The sequence below is a fragment of the Morone saxatilis genome, unplaced genomic scaffold, assembly GCF_004916995.1.
Source record: "Morone saxatilis isolate NCDOM2014 unplaced genomic scaffold, NCSU_SB_2.0 Contig11, whole genome shotgun sequence".
Classification (NCBI taxonomy): Eukaryota; Metazoa; Chordata; class Actinopteri; family Moronidae; genus Morone; species Morone saxatilis.
Window position 1 is genome coordinate 4,057,952 of NW_023339663.1, and position 17,665 is coordinate 4,075,616.

The following is a 17,665-nucleotide window of genomic DNA, read 5'->3' on the forward strand; positions in this document are numbered from 1 at the left end:
AAATAGTGAACTCAGTAACTGCAAAAAGTTTAAGTGATTGATTTTGATACATTTTGAGCATATTATTTCCTGTTTTATACAATTCTCAATTTGTATTATTATTATTTTTTTAAATTCATTATTAACAATCATACATACTTAACAGGCTTTTTTTCAGTGTTTCCTTGCACCTGGTGCCTAATAGACAATTTACTTTTCTTCACAGAAGTGAACCGAATGCAGAGATAAAGGCGTAGTGTGTATATTTATACAGTTTTCTTACACACCTTAAAACCAAAAAGGCCTCGTGACCGCTTGTGGGGTCCTGACCCCAAGGTTGGGAATCACAGCTGTAGGTAATGCTGGAAGCCTGGTAATGTGACTATTTGTTTAGAAGTGAAGACTTTCATTCACAGGGCACCTAGTTGGTTATACCATCACATGATGGGGACATACGGCATACATTTGTATCACTTTGCTGGCCCTGAGTCTTGGGTCAATTTTCTGCAAAGAAATTCACAGCAACAGTCAAAGTCAGACATCCACACCGCACACTGCTGTTCTGTCTGCCTGCTGCTCTAGGGAAAAAAATATTATGACTCACCTGACCAGATGAAAAATGAGTTTTCTGTTTTGCTTCAGCAGCATTTTTGGAGCATTTCATTGAACAACTCAGACATTTAAAAATAATGATATGTATTGAAATACAAAATGTTATTGCATTCAGATGTGCAGAGTGAGAAGATGGCTGCAGTGTGTTCCCTCATATGGAGTCAATGACTTTTTCAGTCCCCTACCTCCTCCACCTGTCATTTTCAAATGCATTTCATTGGAACATACTTAGTCACTGTAGGTCATTTCTCTGCCACACACACATCTGTGCGATATTACCTGCAATGGTGCCAGTGTGGAGCCCAGACAAGGTCAGACACTTACATAAGTGTTGTATGTAATTGCAATCACCTAATTTTCCTAATTGAATTAGTGGCAGACACCCAGTACATACTCCCTCGTCACACACTCAGTCAGCTCTTTGTTTTGGACCTGAATAGCTAATCTCAGTAATGACATTGGCTCTGCCTGTCACTTACAACCAAGCAGTTGTCCCCTACTCATAAAAGGTCATTTCATGTGCAGACTGGCTGGTGTTTCCCAGAGGGCTTGTGTTGCTCTCAACACTGTTCAGTACTTGCTTCTAGCTCCTACGCCTCTCCTGTGCTGCTTCTTATTTGGAACCCCGTTTAGCCAGGGCTCTGCTGCATGTGGGATCTTCAGATGTGGTATGAAAGCCAACCTTCAGGCAGGGTTGAGTTAAAAGGTGCATGCCTCTCCTTGCTGGCTCCTTCCTTTAGGTTGCAGCAAAACAAACAAAAGCAGCCCCTTCTCAAGATCTACTCAACCTCCATTTTCCCTCAGTGGATTGTATACAAGGAATTTTTTTTTTTACCAAAGCTAAAAATCTAAAGCCCTGCTAGCAACCAGAGTATGAAAATACACGACTTTGTGAGCAACATACTTTGTTACAATACAACAAAGTTTTGCTTTACTCAAAACCTTGATAGCAGTAGGGCTGAAACATAGCTACATTTTGTCCTGGGTTTGGTGCTAGAGGATAGGTCACAGGGTGGTTCAAATCAAATCATTCACCACCTTGGGCACCTGTGTGCACAGCAAACGTTATCTGCTAATTAAATACTGTATGCTGTATGCAGTATAAAGCAATGCAGAAGTGTCTTAAACTGCATTCTTTCTAATGGCTAGCATGGGCTGCAAAAAAGAAGAGTCTTATGGAGAAATTAAACTACTTCTCACTTGATTTATGAGCTCAGTGAACAGTATCCTAATGAATTTATGGTCTTAATCACAATTTTCAAGTCTTCTTCCATACAGCATGAACTTAATTTTGTAACTGATGGTCCCATTTAGAGTAAAATAGATAATATGATATAGACAGACTTGAAGCTTCAAAAACAGTACACCAATGGGTGACGTCCTGATAAGTCTCCACAGTGGAAAAGGGTTCATCCCCTGGGGAACATGCAGATCTGTAACATACTCAAAATCATTTCAGCACATTGTTATAAGCCAAACTGTTGGACATAATATATGACCTATTAGTGACACTAAAGGACTTGTTGGACAGGCTAACTGACTGACATCATCATCCTCATTGCTAACCAGACAACATTCTTTTTATCCATCTAGCTCATCCATTGGTCATGCATTTGCCCTGATTAGTGCACCGCCACATTGTCAGAGACAGAAACATCCAACTGCGAGGATGCACTCATAAACACACAACATAATGTATGTCGTTAGAACATAATTAATGAACCACAATCGATGCAGGGGTTATAATTAAAATATTCAGACTCTCTTCTTCTGTCTGTCTTTGTATATCAGTCATTCAGTATGGTCTACCTACAGTCAGGTTTTTTGTATTTATTGGTAGAGACAGTCCTGGACAAGGATGAAGACAAGAAGAAATTTTGGAACAAAGAGCTGAGAAACCATTGATCATGAAGTACGGGAGAGCTCAGTTCAATTCTGCTAATTTGGCTTAGTATTTTCAGCCAAACGCTCTGGAGATTGCTCTCTTGTGTAATTATGTGAGAGAGAAAGAGCATCTTTTAATGCTTTGTTTCCTTTACTCTTTGTAGCAATATGTTATGCATATCTTTGTTTTTGCTATCTCTGAATTGTTTTGCTACATTTCACAATCTGCTTTGCCAATATTGTACTTAAGATCATATCTACAAAGCTAATTTGAAATGTAGGGAGAAGAAATTTCCATCCAACATTTCTAAAACTTACAACAAAATGCTATTTAAAGTTAAAACATTTTGAAAACTTCATTAAAACTGGGATCTTATTTTCAAAGTTTTGGTCATGACTCACCAAAGCAATTGCTGAGATCTCACAGACAGATAATCAGTTTAACTGTGTCACTATGTTACAGTAAGTATGGCAGGTCAAAGTTGAACCAAGAATTTGATGTGTTGATTGTGATGTACTGATGATTTTGGTAATCAATTTACAATTGTAATTGTACTATTAGATGTTTCCAGTTAGTATTTAAAAATATCGGGAGACAGAAGCTTTTCTTTTTTTGCTGCTGTCTGGTGTGTCTTAGGCTACAACTCCTTTTATATTTCAGCGATTATGTTAGGGGAGCATTATTTTGTGTGTTTACTAGTGTGGTCTCTCTGCTGGAGTTTTTTGTTTGATGTGACGTGGGTGTCACAACAACACGCTTTGTATACGCGTCAGTGACAAGATTTACTTATGGATAATCTGAATAATAATTGCACCTCATTTACAATGTTTTGCAGTTTAGTGTCAAGTCAGAGACTCAGAGAGGCTTCATGACTTTACACTGGTGGTTTGATGTCTGATAGGTTTTTCTTATTTTCAAGGCCAAGGATTTGAAGACATGGATGTATTGATACAGCTCTGTTACAGAAAGTCTTTATTTAGCCTGGAGTAATGCAGCTGTTTAATACAGCGTGAGTAAAATAGAAATAACCAGAGAGGAAATTTTAATGGTCCAGTGTATAACATTTAGGAGGATCTATTGGCAAGAATGCTGCTCTATATTGACAAGAGTGTGAGTAATGCAGAGGGCATACTGAACACTTACAGATGTTATAAGGTGGTTTTTAGCTTTATGGATGGCATTTGGTTGGTCCACCTCTTTTGTCCAGACTGAAATATCCCAATGGGTTGCCATACATTTTGGTTCAGACATACATGGTTTACCTACTGACTGATGGGCTACTCATACTTTTCATCATCTTTCATCATGGGTTGACATTTTTGGTTTTGAGAGAAATGTCAACAACTATTCAATGAATTGGCATAATTTGGTACAGACATAATTGCACCTCTCGAGATGAATTGTAACAACTCTGATGATCCCTTCACTTGCCATTCATCATCAGGTTGAATTTTGTGTCTGCCAAGTACTTGGTTTGTGACCAAATACCTGCAAAACTAATGACATTCCAGCTTCAGCTTTACTTTGTGTTTATGGGAATTAGCATATGTTAGCATGCTAAACTATAATGGTAAACGTGGTAAATATTGTACCTGCTAAATGTCAACATCACCATCATTGGCATATTCATAATTAAGCTCAAAGCCACTGTGAGACTCAAACAGAGCTCTCTGATGAAAAATGTGCACTGATCCACGCCCAGCCCTCTTTGCACTTCAGTACATAAAGGACATGCATCTGTACCTGCATTGGCACTGACCTTTGGCACTGGACATAAATCTTGTGCTGATAAACATTTTTAGCCTGTTTTCCTATTTTCATAGATTGGAGTGCAGTTCTACTGACTTAAGAGTGTACAATAAGAAGAGCAAGTAAAAACTGCACCCTTTGGGCCAAACAGTTCCAAATACCAAATGTGATCTATATCAGAAATTATATTTCCTTTGGCAATTTGAAATGTAATGTCTAATTATACCAATTAGTACCAGTTAACAGTGCCAGGTTGCGTCATCCCTCCAAAGTTTTCTTCTAAAGTGTGTGTTCAGAATTACAATCACTAGTTGAGAGTGTCTTCAGCCAATCAGATTCATTGTTTGAAACTACCTGCTGTACAATGACTGATGGAGACCAGTGGACACTTGGTTCAGCCACAGTTAGAGCAGCAGATGCTTGAACAGCACGAGGACATGGAAATGAAGAGGCATTTACGTGGCCTGAATTAGTCAGATGCTTGGCTAACAATGTAGTCTGATCTACATTATTCATCTCATTTGGCCCATAAATCATCCAGAGACATCAATGTTTAAGATGTAGTTAAGGCCTAAACGAGCTGCTTTTGTGGCTGAAAGAGGGACCGTTATTGGTTTCATTAGGAATAAATTGCCACCGGCCAGCGCTTTAAAAGAAAAAAAAAAAGGTCCAACTCACCTGCTCATTGGCACTCTGAACACATTTTCTCAAATGACACTGCAGATGTCTATGCTTCAGTTATGATGTGAAGACATGCTTTAAAAATCTCTTTTAAATGTTTTAGCTCTCTCTGTGTGTTGCATCTTTCATCCCTTTTCTGTCTTTCTCTTTCTGTCTCATGGTGGTTGTGTTGAATGATGTCCTAATTAAGTCTTCAAAACAGCTGACTATCAGTGTTGATGGCTGTTGCAACACAGTGTCTAATAAAATGTTGTGAAATTGGCACAAACTGGGAGCAGATTAAGTTTTCTGAATACAAACTGTGTTTAGATAGATTATTGTCCAGATTATGTGAAAAATGCATTAATTAGACTGTTTACCTCGGCACATGAATAGGTCAGATGCTTGCATTTGAGCACTGCTGAAATGATTAGTCAATTTATTGATTTGTTTAATGGTGGAAAATAATTTACAGCAAGTTGTTTAAGTCATTTATCAAACAAAATACCAAACATTTTTTGGTCAGAGTTTCTCTAATGTGATGATTTTCTGCTTTTCTCTGTTTTATATCACAGTAAATTGAATATCTTTGGGTTTTGTACTATTGGTCACACAAAATAAGCAACTTGGAAATTTCAAATTGGGTGCTTGGTACTTGTGATTTTAACCTTTTTTTGAAAGTTAGATAATCAAGATTTTAACTGATAATGAAAGTAATAATTAGTTGGGGCCCCACACCTGAGCAAATAAAGCAAATTTTTAACAATTAAGGTGCATGAAGGTTAAGGTTTTAGTTCTGATTTAATACTGGCAATTGATATTTAAATATCAGACTCCCTGTTTCCAGCGGTCTACTCCATCTGGTATGTTCATACTGAGGAACTGTATATTGTTAATGTGCGAGTCGATGTCAGGAAGCATACTGATGACTCTGTGAGTCATCTGAAATACATTAGATCTACTCTTGCATTATAAAGATCAACATTATGTATGCTGAGTGATATCGTGTAGAGCTGATGATAGCAGACCTGTTTCACATTCATTTGGTTTCACAATCAAGTGTACAGTTCGACATAGGTAATGAAATATTGTCTTTTTCATTACTCACTTGGCTAATGAAGGAGGAGAGACATCGGGAGCTCTCCACCTTAAAGATCTCATAATGATACAACTCGTACTGCTTTTGTGTCCAGCAGCCAGAAAATGACATTCTGCTTTGCTCATTAAAGAAGCCAGTGAGCTGGAAGGTATGTTCTTCTTTTTTCATACCTGCTAAGCAGCTCATCAGCCTGGCCAAAACTATCATTAGGACAAGAGCAAGGCTGTTAGACTGGAATGGAACATTAGAGTAATGATAGAGTTGCAATGAAGCTAAACTTCATCTGATAATATGGTTGCCTTTTTTCATTGTTTTTATTCTTTTCATCCTGGTCATATAACCCCTTTTTCCCATTTCTGGAACACAATGTTTGCTATATGATAATATATCTTAATGTTTTAATACAAAAGTTAGAAAATGTAGTAGGCAGGTTTAAGTCATGGTTAAGCCATGCATGAAGAACTAGAAATGTTACTCTCAATGAGAAATTCAGGTGTAACGTTTTAATTTCCTGTGAAGGGCAGTGCCAGCGCTGCTCAGCAGAGCAGCAAGCATTCATTACTTCATTACCTGATCATTGACGCCTCAGCTAAGAGGAGTGTGTTGTGCAAAGAATGATAATGAGTTGAAATCAGGTTAATAATGCCACATGATGCTGTCTATAACCTTGACACCTTTGCCCTTGTCCTTGGAAAGCATTGAGCTTGAGATACGGTTGGTATCTCTCTGACCGGAAAGCTCTTTTGTTTGACCGGGTGGTTATATTGTTACAGCTACACAAGACACACAGCACAATGAAAGCACAGAGGAAATTATGTGGCCCTTAGGTCTCTAATCAATGGGGCAACTCCAGTAGAATAACCCACATTTAGATCAATGTGTGGCTGCAGTTCCAATGCAGCTCATGCAGGCCTCTCAGTAATTACTCCTCCTGCCCTAGCTAGCCTAATGAAGGAAATTTTTAAATGTCAATGAGTGGCGGTGGAAAGTCTTTTTTTTTCAAAATTGATTTTCTGTAATGTGCTCCTCATGTGAGTTAGACTACACACGAACAAACCTCTACCATCTTACTGGGATTTTCAATCAGCGTTGCAAGTCTGCTGTTCCACTGATGCAACTGTTAACCCCAATTATTTTCCATCAGGTTGCACTTGTTACCTGAAATTGATTAAAGGCGTGAACTGTTCAGGATGTGAACGAATCTGGTACTAATCAGCTTTTTTCCCCTTTCCACTGCTGTTTATATTGTTTGTTCTTATTTTGAGCTTTTTGCCTTTAATTGATAGTACATGCAAAATACTGACAGGAAACATGAAATTAGATTATAATTTTGTATGTAAAGATACATATACATTAATACATTTTGGCTTTCCTTTGTGAAATTGTAACTGCTTCCTGCATTTGCACTAAGCATGGCCATTGGAAGTATTTCTCTCCCAGCAGAATAGGAATACTTGGCTGAAGGACATTCAGCAAAGATCCCCAACTGTGATTCAAACTTTAAACTCAAGACATGGCAGTGATGTAGTGTTTTTAGACCACAAACGCCATGGACTCCCAATTGTTTTCTCCAATTTCCTTTTTTATTCTTAATATCCCTGCTGGCAACAGTTGCTTAAACATCTTATTGTGTGATGAATGTATCTGCATGCCTGGGTCATGATCTGCGAGACCCTGTCAGCCTTCGACCGTCATTATCCCTGCCAGAGCCCTCATCGTCCTGCTGCTCAAGTATTTGACTTTGTTTTAAGGAGCAGATTTGAGGTTGTTAGTCCTCCCCAATAGCCTTCTTGTGTCTAAGGTTCACTGTTTTCTTGTGTAAGGTGTGATGGAGTGTGTCATTACTGTAGCCTCCCTGCATTGCGCTCAGCAGGGTCCAACACACCTCACGTGGGCAGGCACCCCAGCTCTAGCCCCAGGTGGCAGTGAGGAGGAGGAGGAGGATGTGAGGAGTGCCAAGGAGACCCAGGGGACACACAAATACATACACAAGCATACTTACACACCTTACCAGCCTCTCCATCTCTTGTTTTTTCCCCTGAAATATATCTGCAGCTACAGTAGTCGTGTCTTATCAGAAAAGGACAGGAGCTTCTATCAACAGATAAGGTCATTGTGGAGGTGAAGTAATTACAGATATCCGAGACAGGGAGGAAGCAGGCGTACAGTTCCTTTGGGAATTAGGTGACAAAGCCAGATTAGACTCTATCTTCATCTACATACTGTAGGTAAAACCAGTCCTATTCCATGCACCAAGCTTGGGGTAAAGGAATTTGGGTCATTTTATCCATTAAACGTGATACATCTGCCATCTTATGAGGATATGCTCCAGTTTCAGGGAATAGTTTCCTCATCTTTTTCAGTGCGATTGCTCTAGTTCTTTATGGTTGGTTTTACTTTTTCTACTTTCGTGGGTTTGTTTGCATCACGTATTGCCACAATGTTTAAAAAACGTGCTGTTGGGTAAAGAAAATCCCAATTTATTCATATTTCATCCATTAGGGATTTCTAGGTATTTCATTTGTACCAGAAGATGGCTTGTAGACTGGATTTAACAATGAATAGGAGTATTGACTCAAATCAGAGGCCTGCCATATCAGAGTATAGTGCAGGCGTCTATCAACCACTGTGGGTGGCTGAGCTCCAGTTTGAGTGGAGCTAGTACAGTTCGATTCAGCACTTAAGAAGCATGAAAGAGACTGACAGATGACCTTTTAGAAGAAGATGCTGCAGAGCTGCAATGACAGCTGCCTGAATATACAGTAGTGCTTCTACTAAAGTCAAGAAAAAACGAGAGCAAAGAAAACCAGCACAACAATATTCCACTTCCACTACACGATTTATCAACTTCATACCACTGAGGAGTAGGGCTGCAACTAACGATCATTTTCACCATAGATTAATCTAGCAATTATTATATAGCATTTCCCGATTAATCAGTTGCATAAAATTTTACATTTCTTGTTCTGTTCAACAGTCAAGCAGTCCAAAACCAACACACATTCAGTTGACTTTCATATAAGACAAAAAAAATGCTTACAATAGCAGTGAAAAATGTCTATTTAGAAACTGCAACTATGTCATGTTATAGGTAATTTTTGCTTGAAAAATAACATTAAATAATTAATTATCTGATTAATTGCCAATTGCTCAATCAACAAATAGATTCAATTAAGTAATTGTTTCAGCTCTACTGGTGAGCTCTGCTGCTGCCCCAGCTTGATAATGTTAAATAATACAAAAAATACTGTTATGCAGCCTGTACTTTAGACCTAATGGAATTTCATTGAAAAGCTTATTTATCTACCTCCCTATGCCTTTTGTATAAGCTCATACTATATGGCAATAACAAGCCCTCAAGGCATCCTTAAACTTGAAACACAACGAGAGTTTAAACTTTGCATCAAGAGCCTGCACCACGCTGTAAACTGAACTTTTAATAAACCTCCCCAGTGGTCCTAATTCTTACAGAAACATGGCTTGCCGAAAAGATCTGTCTGAAGTCTGATGTTGCCACGTTGCAATAAATGGCAACAATGTGTAAAGTCTGTTGTTTCAAGTGGTTCCATTCTACCTTAACAGGGATATTTCCTGCTTTTGTGTCTGTTGAAGTTAACCCTCTTACCATCAATAATGGGGTTCCAGGGTTCACTCTTGATGCAGATTCATCACATATATCTGTCCTGCTGCCTTCAGATAGGTGCAGATATTTAATGAACTGCAGTTTTCACACAGTATTACACAGCTGTGATCAACACATACTAAAATTGCCCATCTTAGTTTATAGATAAATGCCAGTTTACTATCATCCCTGCTTTAATGATGCCCCTGCATTAAGCATTTATTTCTGATGCGGATGTATCTACTGGTTAGAGAGCGTTTGATGCGTTTAATTAAAATGTTGTTTACAGTTTTAGCATTGCTGTGCTTGCTCCAAGATTTTATTTTTCTCTTGTTGACAGAATCACCCAATTGGCAACTGAGTGACTTTGCTCCAGAAACAGACGTGGGTCTGAGGTGTCTATTCTCAGAGCCAAGGTCTATGACCCAATTTCCACAAAAATACCAACAATTTGCTTTGCATTTTCACATTTAAATAAACATTCCACTGTAAAAATACGTCTATTTATATATCATCTGATTTATGAAATAAATAAATAAAAAAATAGAGATAGAGGTATATAGAGAAAAAACACAAAATGTACCTGAATTCCAGTTAATATCTAATGGTTGAAAGTGCCATGCACATCATGTACTATATGTTCATTTGTTTTTATGGTCCTGTTTTGAACATTGACATGTTGTGTGTAGCATCTGATATGTACATGTATGTACATTTGTGTTAATATGTGATTCACTGGAGACCACCACACACATTATCTGTTGCACTCAGCTCAAGGGTTCAGTTGCACCAATGGTAAATGGCTGCAATGTGTATAAAGGGAATTGTCAGAGAGCAGTTACCATGGGATGTCATTATGCACAGAACATTCCCCTGTGGTGCCAGGCTTGTTTACTATCTCTGATGATCTGTTCTGTAACACTGTATATGAAGATAGAATAGAGTTGTGTTTCTGACTTGTAAACAGAGGAACCTTTTTTTATGTAAAATGTCCCTCCCTTATTACAAGTTTCACTGTGCTAGGACACTGTAATGCACATTATTCAGGCCTGCTAGTGTCATTGTAGCTGTACATACAGAAGGGAGAAATGGGCAAAACAGAATAGTATGCATGTACAGCATGTTACCATAAGGAAAGTGCTGATCAGTTGCTCTCTCTGCACAGCAGAGTAGAAATGCACATGTAAATGAGTTAGAATTTATATCCAATCTCAGTAAATGGACTGTAACTGAGAATTGGCCCAATTATTATGACCACATTAGAATTAGTAGGGCATAATTTGTATTCACAAAGGAAAGGTTGTCTCATGGTAATTCTTCTACATTTTGTTCACAATGTATCTCCTCTTTATTTCTGTCCACATTTGTACCCAGTGTAGAGTATTTTGTGTTTTGGATTGTGTAGTACACTTGTACTCAAGGGCGCTATCATGATGACTAGCTGAGCCTCTAAGCCTAGACGGCTTAGAGGCTCAGCTGAAAGATCAAAGGATGTACCCATTTAGTCTACTATGGCCACCTACTGAAATGGACGTAAGGTCAATTGAAGTTTATGTTTACAGCCTGATATCAGATGGAGTACCTCGATGGGCTTCACAGGTCCAGCAACAGCAACAGTTTCTAAAACAGCCTAAGCTCTTTAAGACGACCAACAAGATCTTCCCCCAAAACATTAGGGATAAGGGAGAAGGAAGACATTTTAAATATTTTAAGTAAATTAGAGTAACACTGTCTCCTAGATATGATGTTTATATACTAGTGAATGTTTTTTCCTAGCAGGTTTTGGAGGAAACTTTCTTGCATGGATTATATTCCTATGTTCTTGGATGGCATAGAAGTAGGAGGGGGGTGGTTAGTGTGGGTGTACAAAAAGCAGCAAATACATTCTCAGATTGGTTATGCTACAAAAATGTCTTGGGGAAAAGATCAAGAATTGATTAATGAGCAGAAACCCGCAATAGCCAATGAGAGTGAGCCGATCTAAAAGCGTCACTAACCAAATGTTTCCAACTCGCCTCCAGCTCGTGCAGCAAAATGTATAAGCCATGATGATTCCATCTTGTTAATAGTTATTTTTGTTCCTTTTTTTAAATCTCAATACTTTATTGAAAAACATCAATAAATAATAAATATAGAGAAATAATAATGGCAATAGTTACAATAGGAAATATGTACACATACATACACATCAATGATGTATGTACACAATACCTACAGTATATACACACCTAGATAATACACAGAAAAATTAAAGATAGAATAAAGATTTTTTTTTTAAAAGGGAGAATAATTACATGCAATTCCAAGGTTTGTGCACACAAATATAGTACATATATACACATATACATTAACCGTATTCATATTCGTATATCGTATATTTACAGGGGAGGCAGTAGCTCAGTGTGTAGGGACTTGGCTTGGGAATAGGAGGGTTGCTGGTTCAAATCCCACAGACCACAATATGGACTGTGGACTGGTAGCTGGAAACTGCTGAAACTGCTCATGGGCGCCTCTAATGTGGCAAGCCCATCACTCCAAGAATTTCCCCAATAGGGGATTTATAAAGTATCTGTCTGTCTGTTCCTGAAGTACTGATTACATTTGAATTGATAAGGTAACCTAACAGGTTAAAAAACAAGTACTGCTAAGGTCACGTAGGAGGCTGGCGGCAGACATGCAACACCGCGTATAAGATGCAGGCAGCTAGTTAGCGGTTGCCAATTGGAGTAGAATTTTCCTGAGGAGCTGCCTATATAGAACTTAGAACTTATCTTAACTTAACTACACTTAACTTATACACTTTGGCTTCCTGTACAGAACATAGCACTAAAGTGCAACCAGCAGATGACAAAAGTCTGCCTTTATTTTGTTTTTGTAAAGTATAAATGCCAACTGCGTAGTTCTGCATCTTGACTAAATCATCTGGTGTGCATTCTTACAATTAAAATATAAAAAATTGGTTACATCTGCTGTTGTCTTTGTTGTCTCCCATGTTTTTGAAATAAGTTATTAGAAAAAAATATGCTGATATCCTTTTTAACATCCTGTTGACTGACAGATAAATGCAATAGACAAAAAATCTGTTACATTGGTATAGTGATGTTTTTGAAGACTTAAAAGCAGTTGTAAAACTACAAAAACTACAGTGGGATTGTTGTGAATGTTTGAGGATGTGTAGTTTTTGTTTGAAGACCAGTATGCTTGAAACGCCACCTATGTATTGGTCTTACACATACGGTTGGGTTCTGATAGCTAAACCGTTTTTACCATTCAGTTCAAAGTGAATAAAATACAAAGGAGTGGTTAATCCCTAAATCCAACAAGCCTATTAAAAAATTAACCTCTCTTGTGTTTTTTTGTTTTAGCATGCAGTCTATTGAATGATTTATCTTTTACTTTTTACTTTTCTTTTTTTTTGGCACAAAGTTGTGTTTTTAAGTACAAAACAAAGTAGTCACATAGCAAATTTGTTTCCCATCTGGTCAAATTTGAGTTTTGTTTATTTCACTATCTTTTGAGTTTTAGTTCTTAATACTTTAAAAGTTTTAGTCCTTAAATATAATATTTCAGGTATAAAATATGATGCTACTTTGAAATTATGTCACACAGCTTAATCTAAATAAATTTGAGAAGGGATTTGAAAGTTTCAAAGTCAGATTTCATGAGCAGATTGTACACTGGATTCAGATTTGATAGTGCCATCGAACCCCAACCCCAGTTACACGCTCCTTTGGAGCATTTTACAGCACACAGGACACTCTCTTTTAGCTTCCTGTCAAACTACCACAGTAACCAGTAATCTCCCACCTGTCTTCGGTGATGTGACATATCCCAGCTGGTGCTTTTGGCAGAGGATAAACGGAGAGCTTTGATAATTCTGTCCCACAGTGAAGCAAGTGATTCAAAAGGGACTTTGACTCCCGATTTCTGACTTCATCTCTCTGGCAGAGGAAAGACACAAACATGACAGAAAATGTCTCAAGCTCAACTAGTGGAAAATTGGAAGTGGTCTGCAGTTTAGTGTGGCCGACAGATATTGGCAGAGCAAATAATGAAGGCTGTGATTGAGATTGTTCTTTTGAAGCCGAGCCATGAAGGTTGCCAGAGACCTAAATATACTGTCTCACTTTTGAAGATAAAAGCTGTTAGTTTTGGAATTTTCCGACATGTAATTCTTAAGTTAGACAGACACCACGTTTGATAACATTTGTGGCTTTATTTTGTGTTTATTTAGTCTTTTTAATGTATTTGCTTTTATCAGTGGCTTAAAGACAAACTTGGGAAACAGCCAGGCAGTATAGCTGAAATCCTGACTGCCCAAGATTAAATGTAGTTTATTCAATTCAGTCGGTAAATCGGTGGAAACGAGGTGGCCTGGCAGCTTATTGAAGTGGACTGTCAACAAAATATGTGTTATGTAGTAAGATGTGGATTTATACAGTCTCCAGCATCCAGAGCCTCCACAGCTCTAGCTGGCCATAATGCAGCACTTTCTATATCTCAGGGTTTTCTCTTTGCTTTAGCCTGGCCATTCACATGAATGATGGGCGAGTCGCTCCACACCTGCCTGGCTCTTTCTTCTGTAGCGAGATGTGGGTCTCTCTCTCTCTCTGTCACATCCACATACACACAGACACTGATAAAGGTTAAGAGGAGCAGTGTAAATGTGGAGCAGTGCTGCCCTATTTTACTGGTTATGGATGAAGTGATGGGGTCTGGTTCATCTGACTCCACTGTATCATGTATTCACTGCATGCTACTCCGCGTCCAACAAGCTTTTATTGATTAGCATTCCATTTCTGCTGTGCAGTAGATGCTAAGGGATTTGGCAAAGCACAGTACCACTGCTAATCCCACATTAAAGGTATAATCCTTGAGATTTCAGGCCTGGCTGATTTGGTGACATCCATGGATACTGGTCATGACATCAAGTGTGGTTTAATACTACAGGTCCCACAATTCTGGGGGCGGGAGCAGTTATTTTATCAGAAACACAACTGAAAAGCAACTGGTATATCTATCTATATTACATAGCAACCAAACAAACTGTCCATTAATAATTGGACTTTTCCATGTAATTTTGCACACAACAGTTGGGCATGGTGGAGTTAGTTATATTGCTGAGGAGTTTCCTGCAGCTCTTCATGTAACAGCTCACTGTTCTTGTCACTTTTTGTTCCATTCCTCCTTGCAATTTTTAAAGTGTTTCACTGGTTGGATGCTTTTTTTGTGTACTTGCAATGGAAATGTTCATTTTAGTGGTAGCTTGATGCAGCTCTGACTTGGCAGTAACAGTATTTCAATGAGATAAAATTGCAAAAAGTAACACTGGATTGCATGCTGCAATATGAATGCAGCTTTGGAAATGTTAAGTCCGCCACTAACAGTGAGAACTACTTAAAAGAATGGCAGTTACAGAACATTGAAATGCTTGTACTGAAAAAGTTATGAGTCAGATTGAAGTCAGATTTCTTGAAATTCTTAAGGATTGCAACTTTTAAGGATCAAATCACCCAAATTACAAAAAAAGGAAAAAAAAAACACATCCCCATTTATCTTTAATTACCTCAAAATAAACTAGAACTATCTTCATGGATGGATATCACTATGGTAAGGAAGTATATATTGTGTTTGTTTGTTTTCTTTTTTTGGGGGGGGGGGGGTTAGGATGTATGTAAAACGTTGACTTCTGTTCCCTTGGTTGTAAACTGCAGCTATTTCTGATTAAATCCTGCACCATGGCGATAGAAGAGCAGATGTTAATCATACTATACAGTATGTTGACTGGTGTATGTCCTCTATAATTAGCTGTTGGCTGCTGCAACCTGTGGTGTCAGGCCATGCAAATATGCCCGTGAGCACATCACTATTCTAATTGGCATCGCAGCTCTCAAATTTTCCCTGTGTGAAACTCCCACTCTCCACCGCTGCTGAGCTGCTGACGAGAGGGGAAGGTGGGGGAAGCAAAGACAGAAAGGTTGGGGGAGACAAAATAGAGTATAATCACATGACCTCTACATTCTCTACTGCAGTGACAGCTCACCCAGCAGGGGGGAAATCTGACAGCTATAGCATAAACAGTAATACAGCACTGCAGTACTTACATATCATTTTATCTATTGTATATATCTGTATGTTTCTGTGTTACTGGCAAATCTTCCTCTAGGACTAAATCAGCATAAATAAGCAAAAAACTATTAAAAATATAAACAGAAAATGAAAACAGAAAACAGATCTATAATTATTATATTTGACATTGCTTTTCTCCTTAATAAGCATTTATTGGACACATTAAAGACACTGACTGTGACTCAAACATTTATTTAAAGGTTTTTAATATTAAAATTGCATGCATGCAACATTTAAATCTGAATTCAACTGCAACAAATCTTTTGTGACAACTTGAAGCCAGTACCCTACAGTATACATGCAGTAAAATCATATGGACAGGAAGGAATCCCAGTGGAGCCCATGTTCTTGCCATGCCACCTGTCAAATGTAATATAAAATTGACAGGGATTGTGGTCATGATTTAATCTCCCCTGTCTTGAGAAAAATATTTTACCATTTTATCTCATGGGAGTGACTACCACCACTAATAAGAAGATATATTATTTTGCATGAAGATTTATATTCTCTTGACTTTGACTCCTCATGACTTTTACTTTGAAGTACAGTAAAGCCTACCACATTGCTGAATTGTTGCAGATTCAGGTCAAACAGAGTCAGGGTGCTGCATGTGCTTGACGACTTACTGGAAACGCTCTGCTAAACTAAATGGAACGGAACCTTAATTAGTATAATTGATAACCATGTTTACCCTGCTATTTCATGTCAAAATGGCTGCTGTGAGAAAGGTCTGTTCAGCTGAGATCAAAACATGTGATGTCCTTTGAATGAAACTTAAGAGATGAATTAGCTTGCTACTCTGGATGCGTGTCTCTGTATGTGCTCCCAGCATGAGGAGGATGAGGAGGAGAAATCCTGACAAATTGTTCTCTGACATCCTCACAGAGGCCCATCGGAGGCATCGTTAAGGCCACCTCAGTGCAGGAAAAAATGGTGCTGAATGACGCTGAGGATGTTTGCCTTGATAATGCCAAAGCCTGTTTGTGTCTGTGTCAGGAGTCGGGCAGTTAATCCAGCCTACATCCCAGGTCCAGATATCAATACCATGTTAGAGAGCCGTGGGGCGAGACTGGCTGTCATGCTTGAGGAGAGCAGCCTCTGCTCTACACTCTCTGCTTCTCATGAAGGGAAAGGGTTGGGAGAGAGGGTGGGAGGGAAAGGGTTGGGAGAGAGGGTGGGAGGGAGCGGACATGCACATGGTCTGCTGGATTTACTCTGGTATTCAGCTGTATTGGATCAGTGTTCCTGCCAGACCAGGACAAAAAGAGAAACGTGTTTGGGACTGTGTCGTTATCATAACCAAACATTCTCTTCTGATTTGTTGTTGGCAGGATTTATGAGCGGGTGATAGACCCCCCTCAGATGGAGCTCACCCCAGGCAGTGGAGTGTGGCTCGGCCAGCACAGCCACAAGCATGGCCTGTTCAAGGTAAGACACACACACACACACATCTCTTCCTTCATGCACCTGAATGTGCTTCACATTCAAGATCAACTGGTATAATTGGCCAGATTTGCAGTAGGCTGTGTGGGGGGCGGGGAGAGACAAGTGGAAGAAGCAGGAAAGAAGTACCGTGGGCTCACAAAGGAGATGCAAAAAGGATCAGCGTGTGCTTTGAAACGCTTATTCCCAAGCCCATTACAATGCTGTCGATTTTTAATCACTGCTCGTTTTCTTGGGCTCCTGCATGCACTCACAGCAGGGAGGGGACATGGTGGAGTCTCGCCAGGAAATGCTCACACTCTTGATATTCCCACCTCTCCTGCCCACCCAACATGCAATCAATGGGCCTTTTATTTTTTCTATGTAACATATTATTGGCCACCAGAATCTACTGTGGTGTAAATTATTTCTCCTCCCCGTACTTTGACACTATTGCTGCTGCACACCAGCCAACTGTTCATCCTCCCTCTGCCCCCCCCCCCCCCCC

At 39.0% G+C, this 17,665-nt stretch overlaps 1 protein-coding gene across 1 annotated transcript in view; it reads left to right on the plus strand.

Annotated features, from left to right (window-relative positions):
- LOC118321287 (protein kinase C-binding protein NELL1-like) overlaps positions 1 to 17,665 on the plus strand; it is a 247,958-nt gene that overhangs the window by 52,862 nt on the left and 177,431 nt on the right. Inside the window, exon 5 of the mRNA XM_035652555.1 lies at positions 17,067 to 17,163. Coding sequence (XP_035508448.1) covers positions 17,067 to 17,163 — 97 coding nt within the window. The remainder of the gene's footprint in view (positions 1 to 17,066; positions 17,164 to 17,665) is intronic.